This window comes from Leopardus geoffroyi, chromosome B2 (genome assembly GCF_018350155.1).
Source record: "Leopardus geoffroyi isolate Oge1 chromosome B2, O.geoffroyi_Oge1_pat1.0, whole genome shotgun sequence".
Taxonomy (NCBI): Eukaryota; Metazoa; Chordata; class Mammalia; order Carnivora; family Felidae; genus Leopardus; species Leopardus geoffroyi.
The window spans coordinates 110,681,337-110,695,126 of record NC_059332.1 but is presented as its reverse complement, the minus strand read 5'-3'; the positions used below and the strand labels follow the sequence as shown (position 1 = coordinate 110,695,126).

The following is a 13,790-nucleotide window of genomic DNA, read 5'->3' as shown; positions in this document are numbered from 1 at the left end:
CAGGCTCCTAACCACCATAGCATATTGCTTTATTTTGGCTAATTCAACAGTCAAAGAAAATAAAATATGTATTTTTCACATTCTTATTATTTCTCCAAATATTTGTTTTTCCTCTTTTGTGAACTATTTTCTACTATCATCCCTTATTTATTTTTTAATTTGAATACTAATGCTTTTCTTATTGTTTTGAGTTCTTTTATATTGTCTAAATAATTGGAAATATTTTGCTCAATTTTTATCTTTCATTTTATATAATGAATTCTTTCTTAAATAGTGAAATCTATAAATTTTTTCAGACTAGAACTTGTAAAAGAGTATCTGCATCAATTCCTTCATGTAATATTTCAGGAGAATCAAGGTTACACACTCAGATAATTGCTAATCTCTTAGTATAACATGGAAGGCAGCAGGTAAGAAATATACTATACGAACATTATATACCAAATTAGATTGGAACTTTCAAAATTATTTATTTAAGTTTATTAATTATTTAATAATTATTTTTGAATTAGATCACTTTTTACTCTTTTTTTAAGATATACTCAGAATTAAGATGTGTGGCTATCTGGCTCAACTAAAACATAAAAAGGTCTAAAATAAGTATGCATACATATATAAACTATGCCGAATGACACAAAATATGCAGAGTTGTGGTATGTCTGCTTGACTTTTTTTTGTGTTACCTAGATACAGAAAAATAAATACAACTTAGCACAAATCCACCGCGCTTTTCTTGGCTTTCTCTACTTCATTCCTATTTTGGAAAAAAAATCTCGACCTTCATCCAAAGAGGTGGCCAAGGGTTAAATATTACATTGGTCTTGCTACTAGTCCTGCCGTGAAAATAGAGTTTACTTTTTTCTCTGCCAGATGAAAGTAAGAAGTAAATGATTGACAAAGTGATTCCCAAGGAGGAAATTCAAACATTTGCCAGTGCCAAAGATAATTTTTTTTAATTTCATGCTCTCCTCCAATTCGTTGTCTATAAGCATAAATGTTTATGATCTAGGATTCATTCTATCCCACACGACAGCATATGATTTGGAAAGGTTGCTTTATAGAAACCTGTGTTCATATGAAGGAAAAATAGGGTGACAAACGCAAAGTATGTTTCCAAACAACAGCAAAAAAATTCTCACACTCTTTACCCCTGTTTTTGCTTAGGAAAAAGAGATGGTGTGAGTCATTATGGAAAATAATCCCTCTTACTACTCCTATTTCCCCACATCCTCTCCCACACAACTCCAAACATACACACACACACAAACACACACACACACACACACAAACACACACACACACACACACACCAAGAATTCAGCCCCCAAAATACAAGACGGACAGTTTTGTAGAGATGGGTTTATTTATAGCAATGTAATATTAACATTTTCTGGAAAATACAGTAAACTGTAGAAAAGACAAATTCAAATAGGAGCAGTAAAGCATTTAAAAACACTTTTTATTTTTTATAATTATTTAATTAAACAGAAAACAGTGATAACAGAATCCATAGGAGCCAGATGTTAATGGAAGATTAAAAACAAAAAAAACCTCTCTTGTAAAAAGTGACATTTTTTGTCTCTACACTAAATAGCCTCACAAGTGTACCAAACTCTTTACATGGAAAAATGCTTCTCAACAGCAACCTTGGCAATATGTAAAGATGATCTTACATTGCCAAATGGGCTTTGAGCTGCTTCCTAATTTACTTTTTCCTCAGTTTGTTACTCGATGTTACACATATTAATATGCCATCCTAGGCTAATCTGACTCCAAAACTCTCATCATGCTTGTGTTTCAATCTTCCTATTCTTCTATTATACACCAAATTGATTGCAACCAACCACTTCTATTGTTAGGAGAAAAGCATACTATAGAAAATATGGCACTCATAACTAATATGCCTGAAACATGATGGTTTTCCAGTTGATAGTCGTGGAGCCAAAAGACTCTAAATTCAGGGTGTGTTTCAGCAACTATTCAGTAGAGACGGAACTACTCCTCATTAAGTTGTCTAGGCAACCATTTGGTGAAAAATCTGCAGTTAAATTTTTTCCTTTTGTTTTCTCTTTTTCTAGAAGTGACTATTTTTCCCCTTGTTTTCCACTATCCATTCCTCCTCACGTTTCTCTTTATACATTATCTTAGGCACTTATTCTCCTCTTTCTTTTTTTTTTTTTCTTATTCTTCTACTAATTATCCAAACTTTCTTTCCCTTGGAAAAGAGATCAAAACAAACACTTGCCTTTAAAGTTGGCCTATCAACTACCATCTGGTTATTATTTTGTTCCTTTTTAGAAAATCAACTGTAGATCTTTCGTAAAAATGGAAATTCTGCTCACTTATGCTACCAGAGCTTGGTAGAGTGCCAGCTTATTAAAATGCGGGAAGTGTCAGTGCAGAGACAACAGTGGTTCAGACTACTTTCCACATCCGCCTGCTTTCTTTTAAGGCTGAGGGCATTTGAAGTGCTATTTCTTAAGCAACACCAAAAACAAACAAAGGGTGAAGAAACTTTGATTTGAGGAAAGATTGCTTTTGTTAGCAGATCGCTAGCTAGGATGAGTTAGATTGGTAAGAAATAGATCATATGTTCTGGGAGGGGGAATATGGGAATGCTGAGCGGTCATTCGTATGGACTGAGGTTTCTTACAGCATCTGGATGTGGGTCTCTGATGTGGAGCTCTTTTTGACAGATTCAGCTAGTTTTGATTTGCTGCCACCCATTTCTCATGTGACTAAGAAAGGGGATAATATTTTCATTTATATAATTTAAAATAAAGGTGTTTGCTAGCTTTCATCGTACTGCTTCACTACTCAAAACAACAAGCAAAACCACCTCTTTTCGGTGTTGCTATTGCCTACAGGGTAGGGTCCAGGTGCCTCAGCCTGCCTTTGCCAAGTCTCTAGAATCTGAGTCTCATTTCCAATCTTATTTCCCAAATGTCTCACTACTCTCTGCACCTCAGTGTCAACCACGCCAGCCCACTTACCTCCAAATACGCCATGTGCATTTCTGCCTCCTCTCAGCCTTCGTTCACATTTGAAATGCTCTTTACATCCCACCAATTGTATTGTCTATTATTTGCAGCTGGGCCAGCAGTAGATACTCTGAAAAGAGCATCTAGAAAGGCAGCCACTGTGGTCTCCCCTCCTGTCTTTTCTGACCATTATTGCCAAAGACCTCAAATTCCAGAGCCATCTAAGAATAAGGACCGGATGAGGTGAGGGGTAATAGATTATGTCAAGGGATAAAGTCTTAAGAAAGGGAGAGTAATGTCCTTATGGTCACTGGCCACTCAGATAAGGTGGTTCCTTACTAAGTGTGAGACGGTGTTTCAGGACATAGGTAAGTCAGACATGTATCAGTGGAGAGTTGCCAATTTCCATATCTTGAAGAAACAGTGATGAGGGAGGGACAACAGCTTTAGAAAGGCATTGAGTAAGTCAAAGTTTTATATAGTATTACTTGTTATGGAATCTCTGATCATTTTTTCATTTAATACTGCAAATTTATATTATCACTCATTTGTTGAAGATGCAGTTGTGAAGACTGGACACACAATGTCCAGTCTGCCTCCTCTTACCTGGAAAACTGAAAGAGCCAGAAATAAAATTAAAAACAAACAAAACAAAATATCAATTTGTTTTCAAGTTAAAAGTGTACATTCCACTATTGCTGATAGCCAATTTTATTTTCTCAAAGCAGCTCTTAAAATGTGCCTGAAAATAAGAAACTAACAGAGTTAGGTAAGATTTAGAGGCCTTCTAAATAACTTCATTCTACATGTAAGAAAACCAAAGTTCCAAGAAATAAAGACTGCTTGTATTTGAAAAGAACCTGTGAATGAAAAAGAACCTCTCTTTCTTTCTTTTTTGGATTTTCTGTCACTCTTGGTGACAGAATCATCCAAACCACTGGGCCTCATTTTCTGCTAATTAAGTGAAGTAACTACTAAGCTATCTCCTTGGGGTCTATAGCCTCTGATGAAACAGACTCCCTTCCCCCCCACCCCAACACAGGCTCACATTATCTCCTGACCAACCACCTAAACATCCATTGCTGTAAGAAAGCAGGTGTTCTCGGGGCGCCTGGGTGGCGCAGTCGGTTAAGCGTCCGACTTCAGCCAGGTCACGAACTCGCGGTCCGGGAGTTCGAGCCCTGCGTCAGGCTCTGGGCTGATGGCTCAGAGCCTGGAGCCTGTCTCCGGTTCTGTGTCTCCCTCTCTCTCTGCCCCTCCCCCGTTCATGCTCTGTCTCTCTCTGTCCCAAAAATAAATAAACGTTGAAAAAAAAAAAATAATAAAAAAAAAAGAAAGCAGGCGTTCTCACTGGCAGAGTGGGACCGTTCATTTTGTCAATTGCCAATGTGGGTGGGGGGTGGGGGGGACAAACATTTGGGGAGGGGACCCAAAGCCATCTTGGCTGTGGGGGGAAAGAGGAAGACTGGTAGGAAGATGGTAACTACGGAGGACAGGCTGGAGCTAGGAAGAAGGTAGGCTTCTGTGAAGTTGCCCCAGAACCTTGGTGCAAAAGCAGCACCATCTCAGCACGTAGTGCTCGGCAGAGGAAGTTAGCGTCTCTTGTTCTATTTAAGGGCATGGGTTTCAAAAGCCCCAGCCATGATAGGAAGCATCAAAAGAGGAAACTAATCCCCATACCTAGACCAAAACCACCAAAGAGAGGCAATGTGGCTCCGGGACAGCCTGCAGGCAGCGGCATCTATGGAAGTAAGAAAACCCCAAGGCAAAGGAAAAAGGAGAAAGGAGTTCAGGGCTCAATTCTGAGGCTGCTGAGTATTCTTTAAACAGACTTTGTTTTAAAATCTTGCCTTTAAGCACACCCTCAACTTCAATCATTATCTTAAACTTTTTACTGGCCTGTGCCTCAGTTTCTTCAGCTGTGAAATGGGGACAGTAATGCCTACATCAGCATTATGAGAATTAAGAGGGTGTGCGTGGGTAAGGCACTTAGAACAGCACTCGGCATATAGTACACACTGTGTTTGCCCTCCTTTGGAAAGGTGATACAAGTTAGTGGTTAAAAGCACAGATTCTGGATTCAACCTGCTTTGGTTTGAAACTTGGCTTTGCCATTTACTAGTATGGCCTTGGGCAAGGATTTGTCTGGCCTGTTTTTTTCATATGTTGTGCTGTTAAGAGAATTAAGTAAACCAACACACATAAAGCCCTGGTAAAAGTCTTTAACGTATATTGAGTGTTAGCTATTAATGCATATTAAGCATTGTCTCTCCCTTCCCTTCCCTGATCACCCACATGTGGCCTATCACTGAATCTGGAACTTGGATCCAGTGACAGCACTCGAGAGATATCAAGAAGCTGTGCTCAGCTCCAGCTGGGACTTTGCCACGACTATCTGGCCAACACCCCCTTTGTGCATGCAAGTTTCCCACACAACGTGCAAGGGAATTTATGGGAAAAGTTTTCCCTATTTCCCTTTCTGCCTTCAGGAGACCAGGAATAATCACTTAGTTAACCCACATTATATTTTCATGAGACTCATCTTCCTCCTAAGTGGAGGGGAAACTCTGAAGTGATAGAAGGTATTTTTAATTAAATCGAGAATAAAGCCACACATTCATATACCATTTACTTGCGCTCAAGCTGCCAGGGGCTTTTCAAAGTCTCAAAGTCACAATTGAAAATAGCACTTTTAACTTTAAAAACATCAAAGGCCAATTCTAATCTAAGACTGTAGAGAATTCAGAACTGTTTTTAACTTGATTTTAATGAATAAGACATTTGTGCATAACTATCTTAAATTAAAAAAAAAAAGAAAGTTGCCCCTGTTATACAGAAAAAAGAACTCTTTGTTGCATGGAAGAAAAAGTTGCAGCCTTTCTATTTCTAAGAAGTGTATTTTTAAGATGTATTAGAGCACCCTCTTTTGGTATCTAAGAACATAGGATATCCTAAAAATTCAATAATCAGAGATTAGCACATTTTCTTAAACCCATAATTTCCTTTCTAAACTGTCTCAGAAAAATTGTTTGAAATAGTTATTTTTGTTTTCTGCTGTTGTTTTATTTATTTTTTTTTGCAATAATCCTGAACACACACATAGCATAATTGCTAAAACAAACAAATCAAAACAAAACAAGTTGGAAACCTTAGGAAAACATTAAATGTGACAGAAGTGAAATCAGTAAGAAACGTGGTGCCAGCACCACCTAGTGTCGATTTTGAGCAAATGTTGCATGTAAAAAAAATTTACCCAAAGGAATACAATTTAGGTTGAATTTAGGTCAAAATTCTGAAACCAAATTCACATCTATTGACTGATATCCCCCTTATTTTTTCTATTGTTCTCCACAGTCTTTATAATATCAAATGAAGAAATATTTTAAAAGTGAATTTTTTTTACATGAAATGGAAATCCAATTTAGGTGCAAATGTAATTATAAAACTGGAATATTCGAATGTCTAATGTCTCTAAATCACCACGAAATCCTTCCAAGAGCTCTAAAAGTAAATTCCATACGCTCAAAGGTGGGGCAAGACTTTTTTTTCTCATCTTACTCTGAGAAGAATTGTTCCCCGAGGCCTCTGTAGTGATGCCTGTCCAGGGCTTCAGGGACTCCTCTGCCATAAGTGCTGCCAGATATTATTCAGCCTCTGAAACATACTACGTGGAACAAAGGAGATCATTTCACTTGCGTGTGAGGCCCTACCTTTAAGATATTCACAGTTAGTTCACGACAGATCATTTTTGTGATTCCCACAGAATATCAGTGTGCCCTTTCCAGTTATAGGCAGCCCCAGGACAAATGTGAAATGTGTCAAGTTTGGGTGTGGTGCCTGTCTCTTCAGTTCAGCCTGTCCCCCCTTTGCGTCATTTCCAGGGCAGTACTTCCCTCCCCAAAGAGCCACAGGCGCCTCACTATTTTCCATTCCTTAGAGTCCCGCAAGCGAATGGCAAATTAAATGGCAATTGCACTTGTCATATAAAATCTTTTTTGTGATAAGGTAAAATATAAATGAATAAAGGAGGGAGTGAATAAATAAATGCCAAACAAATAAATAAAATTCCTTCTGCTAAGGCATAAATGCCTCATGAGGGCTTATGTGCTATTCTCTCTATATACAACTTTTTAAAAATTTTTTAGGAATCCTGAGTGGAATTCTGTTTTGAGCAGAGGGTCTTTTGGTGCAAGAGAGGCAATGCACATCCTGACTCTGAGAGCCTCATCCTGGGTCACTCTTGCCTTTCACACTTTCACACTTTCTTACTTGTGTGAATTCCCAAAGGTACTCCCTGAATCCATTTTCTTCATCTGCAAAATGAGAAACATTAGCAACTATTTTGTATGATTATTATTATGAAACTTCAGAGGGATCTACTATGGTACTTAGTAATCACCAGTCACTCAAAGTATGACTATATAATTATTATTACTATTATCATTATTATGTATACATATTATTATCATTATTCCTATTGGTATGTGCTCAATAAGAAATCCTCCCTAGAGTTTTAACAAGGAGCAACAATACCTTTCCAGCCTTTTGCTTGAGCCAATGTTTCCACTTTTAAACAGCTTCAGATTTTCCATGTTCAATAAGAATTAACATCAATAACTCTGGAAAAAATGGAATCCACTCTGGTTAATCAGTCCTAGTTTTAGCTAGAGACGTGCTGCTCACAGGAAGAAAAGAGAGCAAAGGAATAGGAGGAAAATGTACTTTAGCAAATGACATAGAAAAGAACAGACATTCACCTTAAAGTCTGCCACTCTTTATGCTCAAGCAATTAATAGTAATGATGATGATAAAAATAAAAAATAATAATAGCTTCTGTATGTTCCAGACACTTTCCTTAGCAATTTACTAGTATTCACTCATTTAATTCTCATAATTCATCATTTTATATATTGAAGCACAGAGAGTGCTTCAAAAGTCCTGATAGCAAACAGTAGAACTGTAATTTGAATTTGAGGTGTCAGTTTTTACAGATAAGACAACAGGCTAGTGTGCTTTGTAACTTTTCCTGTCTCTCCCTCTCCCCCTTTCTCTCTCTACAACCATCACCTCCCAAACTGGCCAAAGCCACCTAAGCTAGCGAAATTGAAGCAAACGCACCATTTCCTCTTGGAAGTAGGATGCCTTGCTCTGTGGTAATTCACATTCTAAGATGGTTCCAACCTTTCCAGCCCAAATTACAAAAATATCTCTTGGCACAAGGAGCAAAATTGTTTTTTATTCTGCTTTCTCTTCCTTTGAATAGTCAAGTTTCCAAATAACTGCTTAATAGCTTTATTATTCCCTTTTGTCCTGGTTTATCTGACAAAAATAATTATTATTTAGCTACTGACTAAGCCAAATGGCTTATATATAGACAATGGCAAAAATGGACTTCGAGACTTTCTTTAACGAGCCCAACTAGATAGTTTTGTTGACACTGTCATTGACAATAAGCAAAGTTTCCTCCAAAAGAGCCTGATTTTTTTTTCGAAAAGTTGGTAGGCTATTTCAATTTTGTCTTTAAACTACAATTGACCTCTCATTCCCTTTTGTCTGGATTTTATCTTAGAAAAAAATCCTTTCATTAGTAAATATTCAACAAGCCTGATACCTTCTGTAACATATAATACTTATAAATATGTATATAATGGAACATTTCTGTGTGCCTTGTGATGAATAAGTGGTTTAAGATATACATTTGGAATGTATGTCATTACCAGCAGTAGTGAAAGGGACATGGCTTCGTTTCTGGTCTCCTAATCCTAAATGAGAGATAAATACCGTATAATACTGTGACCCAAGAGTTGTTAATTTTTTTTCTTTTACATTTTCATGGAACACATTACTCATTTAAGTACTCGAAATTCTGTTTTGTTGCAGTAACTGTCATAAAACACTAGTGAGGTGACTCATTGTTAAAGGGTAATGTTCATCACCTGTCAGCAGCTTATTAGTGTGACTGAACTGGCACTAATGTGGTAATTACTATGAATTGTCAATTTCCATTATAATGTCTTCTCCCAGCACCAAGAACTAGGGATGTTTGTGAAAGCACACAGAAAGGCAGAGATAGCCAAATTAACAAACTCAGCTGCCCACAACTTCCACCACCAGAAAATAATGGCAAAAGCATCTGGAATAAAAATGATGATGATGATAGTCAATATTTATTGAATAAGTATTCTTTACCAGGCATTCACCAAGTGTTTTACATATAGCTCATTTATTACTTCTACTAACCCTATAAAGTATGCACTATTCTTAATATCACTGTACAGAGGATAAAGCTGAGACTTGGAAATGATGTAAATTTCCCAAGATCATGTAGCTAGTGAGTAGGAGAGCTACTCAAATTCAGGTCATACATATCCAAAATCCACATGCTTACAAAACCCACCAACCAATTTAAAAATGGGAAGAAGACATGAATAGACATTTTTCCAAAGAAGACATACACATGGCCAACAGACATGAAAAGATGCTCAACATCACTGATCGTCCCAGGGAAATACAAATCAAAACTACATTGAGATATCACCTCATACCTGTCAGAATGGCTAAAATCAACAACACAAGAAACAACAGGTGTTGGCAAGGATGTAGAGACAGGGGAACCCTCTTACACTGTTGGTGGAAATGCAAACTGGTGCAGCCACTGTGGAAAACAGTGTGGAGTCTCCTCAAAAAGTTAAAAATGGAACTACCCTATGACCCAGTAGTTGCACTCCTGGGTATTTACTTAAATATAAAAACACTAATGCAGGATACATGCACCCTAATGTTTATAACAACATTATCTATAATAGCCAAATTATGGAAACAGCCTAAGTGTCCATTGACTGATGGATAAAGATGTGGTATACACACACACACACACACACACACACACACACACACACAATGGAATATTACTCAGCCACAAAAATGAATGAGACCTTACCATTTGCAATGACACGGATGGAGCTGGAGAATATTATGTGAAGAAAAATAAGTCAGGTAAAGATAAATACCATACAATTTCACTCATACGTGGGATTTAAGAAACAAAACAAATAGGCAACAGGAAAAAAAGAGACGGAGGCAAACCAAGAAACACTTGACTATGGGAACAAACTGATGGTTACCAGAAAGGAGGTGGATGGAGAACGGGTGAAAAAAGTGGTAGGGATTAAGGAAGGCACTTGCTGTGATAAGCATTGGGTATTGTATGGCAGAGTTGAATCACTGTATTATATACCTGAAACTAATATTACACTGTATGTTAACTGGAATTTATTTATTTAAGTTTAATTGAGAGAGAAAGAGAAACATAGCACGGGAGGGGCAGAGACAGCAGGAGATACAGAATCTGAAACAGGCTCCATGCTCTGAGCTGTTAGCACAGAGCCTGATGTGGGGCTTGAACCCACAAACCTCAAGATCATGACCTGAGCAGAAGTTGGACGCTTAGCCAACCGACTGAGCCACCCAGGCACCCCAACTAATGGAATTTAAATAAAAACTTTAAAAAAATAGAATGAGGGACCAAAACAATAATTATTTCAGAAAGTGAGCCTTCATAAATTTAAAAGAACAGGGGAGCAATGAAGACTCAGTTTGATGTTTGCCATCGTGTTTTTATACATAATACAATGTATATAGCTCACTCACACAGACCGAAAAAGGAAATTATTGTACAAATACTAAACATTTGGACAGTAGGAATGTTCTGAAAATTTGTAGACAATAAAGCACTAGTGATTAATTTTTTAAAAAAATCCTTGTGCTTTACAGTTTAACTCTGCTCCAGGGTTCTTCAAGCTCTACACTACTGACATGCATAGCCAGATAATCCTTTGCTGTGAGGGTCCACCCACCGTGAGGGTCCGCTCCCAGGACTGCAGGATATTTGGCAGCCTAGCAGCATCCTTAGCCTCTGTCCACTAGAAGCCAGCAGCGCTTTCTCTCCCTGGCCCCCAGCCTAGTTGTGGCAGTCACAAATGTCTCCAGACATTGACAAATGTCCTCAGGAGGTAAACTTGTCATTACCCTGCAAGTTAAAATCACTGTTCTCCTCTAATACTCTTTATACTGTTTATACAATATCATGTCATTCACTAACTTCCTGAAATACAATTTTAGTGTAATACATTTAATTGAAAATTAAATTAGTGCTAGGGGTGTCTGGGTGGCTCAGTCAGTGAAGCGTCTGACTTTGGCTCAGGTCACCATCTCACAGCTTGTGAGTTCAAGCCCCGTGCTGGTCTCTGTGCTGACAGCTCAGAGCCTGGAGCTGCTTAGGATTCTGTGTCCCCCTTCCTCTCTGCCCCTCCACTGCTCGTGCTGTCTCTCCCAAAAATAAACATTAAAAAATAATTTTTTAAAAAGTTAAAAAAATAAATTAGTGCTACACCTAAGATATTACTTTTGATTATTTTCCTAAAAAAATTATATTTGAGAATTTAAAACAATCAGGTTCTTTGCAATCTACCCCTTTGGTATATATAAGATATGAAGTTAGGCTTCGCCAATGAAATAATAAGTAGGAGGTGATTTATGTTGCAAAGTTTATTAACTTCCTCCTCTAAAGTGTGTCACCATTTTTCAGTTGGTATACTTTAGAAGATAAAATTAAGAAGACTTGTATCAAGAACAAGTTTCTTGAGCAGTGAAGAGTTTATTTGATTACTGTATACAGACATGGCCTAAGTCAACAATCAAATAAAATATAACTGCATGCATATATATCTGAAAATTAAAATAAATTCATTAGTCCATTTTCTAAAAATTCAGAATTTTACTATTTTTTCTAAAATGTCTAATAAAATTTACTACAACTTTGGTTTTGCTTTTGTTCCTTTTAAAATATATACTTAAATATATATTAAAAGCAAGTATTTTGCTATTTCTACCTACAACATTCACTAAATATTTGTGTCATGTTAGTTACTTTAGGGAAGATATAAAAATGATGGTCTGCATTCCTGAGGAAATCATTTCAGAAACAAGTCACAATACACATAAGCCCTAAGAAAGGAAAAGACAGTATAAAGCAACTAGTAAAGTGTTTTGAATAAGTCTTATTAAAGAAAAACATATGCACACACATACACCAAAGTTAAGGAAGATAGTGAAATTCATTTAATAGGCATATTCCATATAAACAATTTGTCACAAATTTTATATTTTAAGAGTCTATAAGAAAAATCACAGTATGCATAGACTAGAAGCAAAATACATCAAACAAAAATATCCTAAAGATATTTAAGTTGTCAAAGCTTTGTAATTTTTCCAAATCATTTTAGGGTTTGGGGAAAAATAGTGCATTTTTGCTTTAAAAACAAATGTTCTCTATGTGTTTTTGACTATTATTCCTTCTCATCCAAAAAAAAATACTGCCCTACAAATTCCATAGTTTTAAATGAATGGTGTTTGTTTTATATTTACTAAGAAAATGGTTTGCCCATTACCATAAAAACAGAATTAAAAACACATCTGGCTAAGTAAATCCAAAAGAGAACAGTGGATTTTGTTGGGTTTATAGATAATGATATGTATATAAGTGACCATACATTCTTAACCTTTTCCTTGGGTGCAATTTGGAAGTAATATGCCTTTTAATAGCCTACATTGGACATTGTGGTTGCATTCCAAGTGAGTAGCATCACAACAAAATTATCTAATACACACGTGTTGCTTAGGGCTGCAATGTTACCATAGTTACTACCAGATCAAACATCTCAGGAAAGCAGGGCCACTAAGTCTTTCAGTTTACAGAAATTCAGCACTTTTGATAGTTTATGAGCCTTCATTTTTCTTCTTTTGGGGGCTTTTCCAATTGGCATTGTGTTGTTTCTTCATCTTTCTTTTTTACATCTAAAAAATAAATAAATAATTCCGTTCATTTATAGAATATAGTGAAATATATTTTATACTATAGTGGAATGAAACCATTAGTACTTCCTTTATGCACCCTAATAATTCTCTCCTTGATTAGGAGAGGCTTTGCCCTCAATCTAGATATGGAAACTATACAAAGAAAAGAAATATGGATAGGTTTGGGAATCAACATTCTTCTAGTTACCTTTCCCTCCTATTCTCCAGAATTATTACATGCGAGGCAGTCTCCTAGGTATTATCACAACCTCCATTTATAGATTAGTCTATTGAAATACAAACAGGTTAAGTAACTTGTTCAGTCACAGAGCTAGTAAGTGACAGAAACACAATTTGGACCGGGTCAAGTGGCTCCATAGCCCAACCCCCTTAATGATCTCCCTATAGTTCATCACACTCTCTCCAGCTTCCTCACAGTTTCTACCTCCTTTGCTCTTAGGAGATGATCTCACTACTTTGCAGAAAAGAAAAAAAAAATCAAAATCTTCAGGTAAAAGCTCCCTCAACCACCAAATTTCTAAAACCCCGTAGTCTGTACTTATTCCTTCTACCCTTCCTCTTATTACAATGGAAAATGTGTTCCTCAGGACTGGTTACATAATTTACTGGAGCCCAGTGCAAAGTGGGAATGTAGCACCCCGTCTTCAAAACATATGGAAAACTTCAAGACAGCAACAGCAAGTGCAAATCTCTTCTGAACCCAGGGCCCTGTGCAACCAACCACACCTCACTGCACAATCCTGGAGCTGGCCTTGGTGCTGCTCAGACTATCCAAGTCTATTCCTTCAAGATCTGGGACCCTCTCCATTTCTGCCTCATCAGCAAGCTGACTCTAACAATCATCTCCCGCCTCCATTTCACCTGACATTCCCTTTCTCCTGACTCCTCATTTCCTCACATCACCACCAACTTTGAACTAACAAAGGCCTTCTT

The 13,790-nt window shown here is 37.1% G+C and overlaps 1 protein-coding gene and 1 long non-coding RNA gene across 6 annotated transcripts in view; both read right to left on the bottom strand.

Moving 5' to 3' along the window:
• Positions 1-1,344: 1,344 nt before the first annotated feature.
• Positions 1,345-3,998, bottom strand: LOC123608960. The gene is made up of 2 exons (XR_006717541.1): positions 3,903-3,998; positions 1,345-2,670 (listed from the first exon to the last, which is right to left on the bottom strand). It is a non-coding gene; the product is annotated as an uncharacterized LOC123608960 (long non-coding RNA).
• An 8,080-nt stretch (positions 3,999-12,078) lies between these two features.
• PKIB (cAMP-dependent protein kinase inhibitor beta) overlaps positions 12,079-13,790 on the bottom strand; it is a 103,932-nt gene continuing 102,220 nt past the window's right edge. For all 5 annotated transcript variants that reach the window (XM_045499444.1, XM_045499447.1, XM_045499443.1 and 2 more), the window contains one exon: positions 12,079-12,836. In XM_045499444.1, coding sequence (XP_045355400.1) covers positions 12,769-12,836 — 68 coding nt within the window. In that variant the 3' untranslated portion in view covers positions 12,079-12,768. The remainder of the gene's footprint in view (positions 12,837-13,790) is intronic.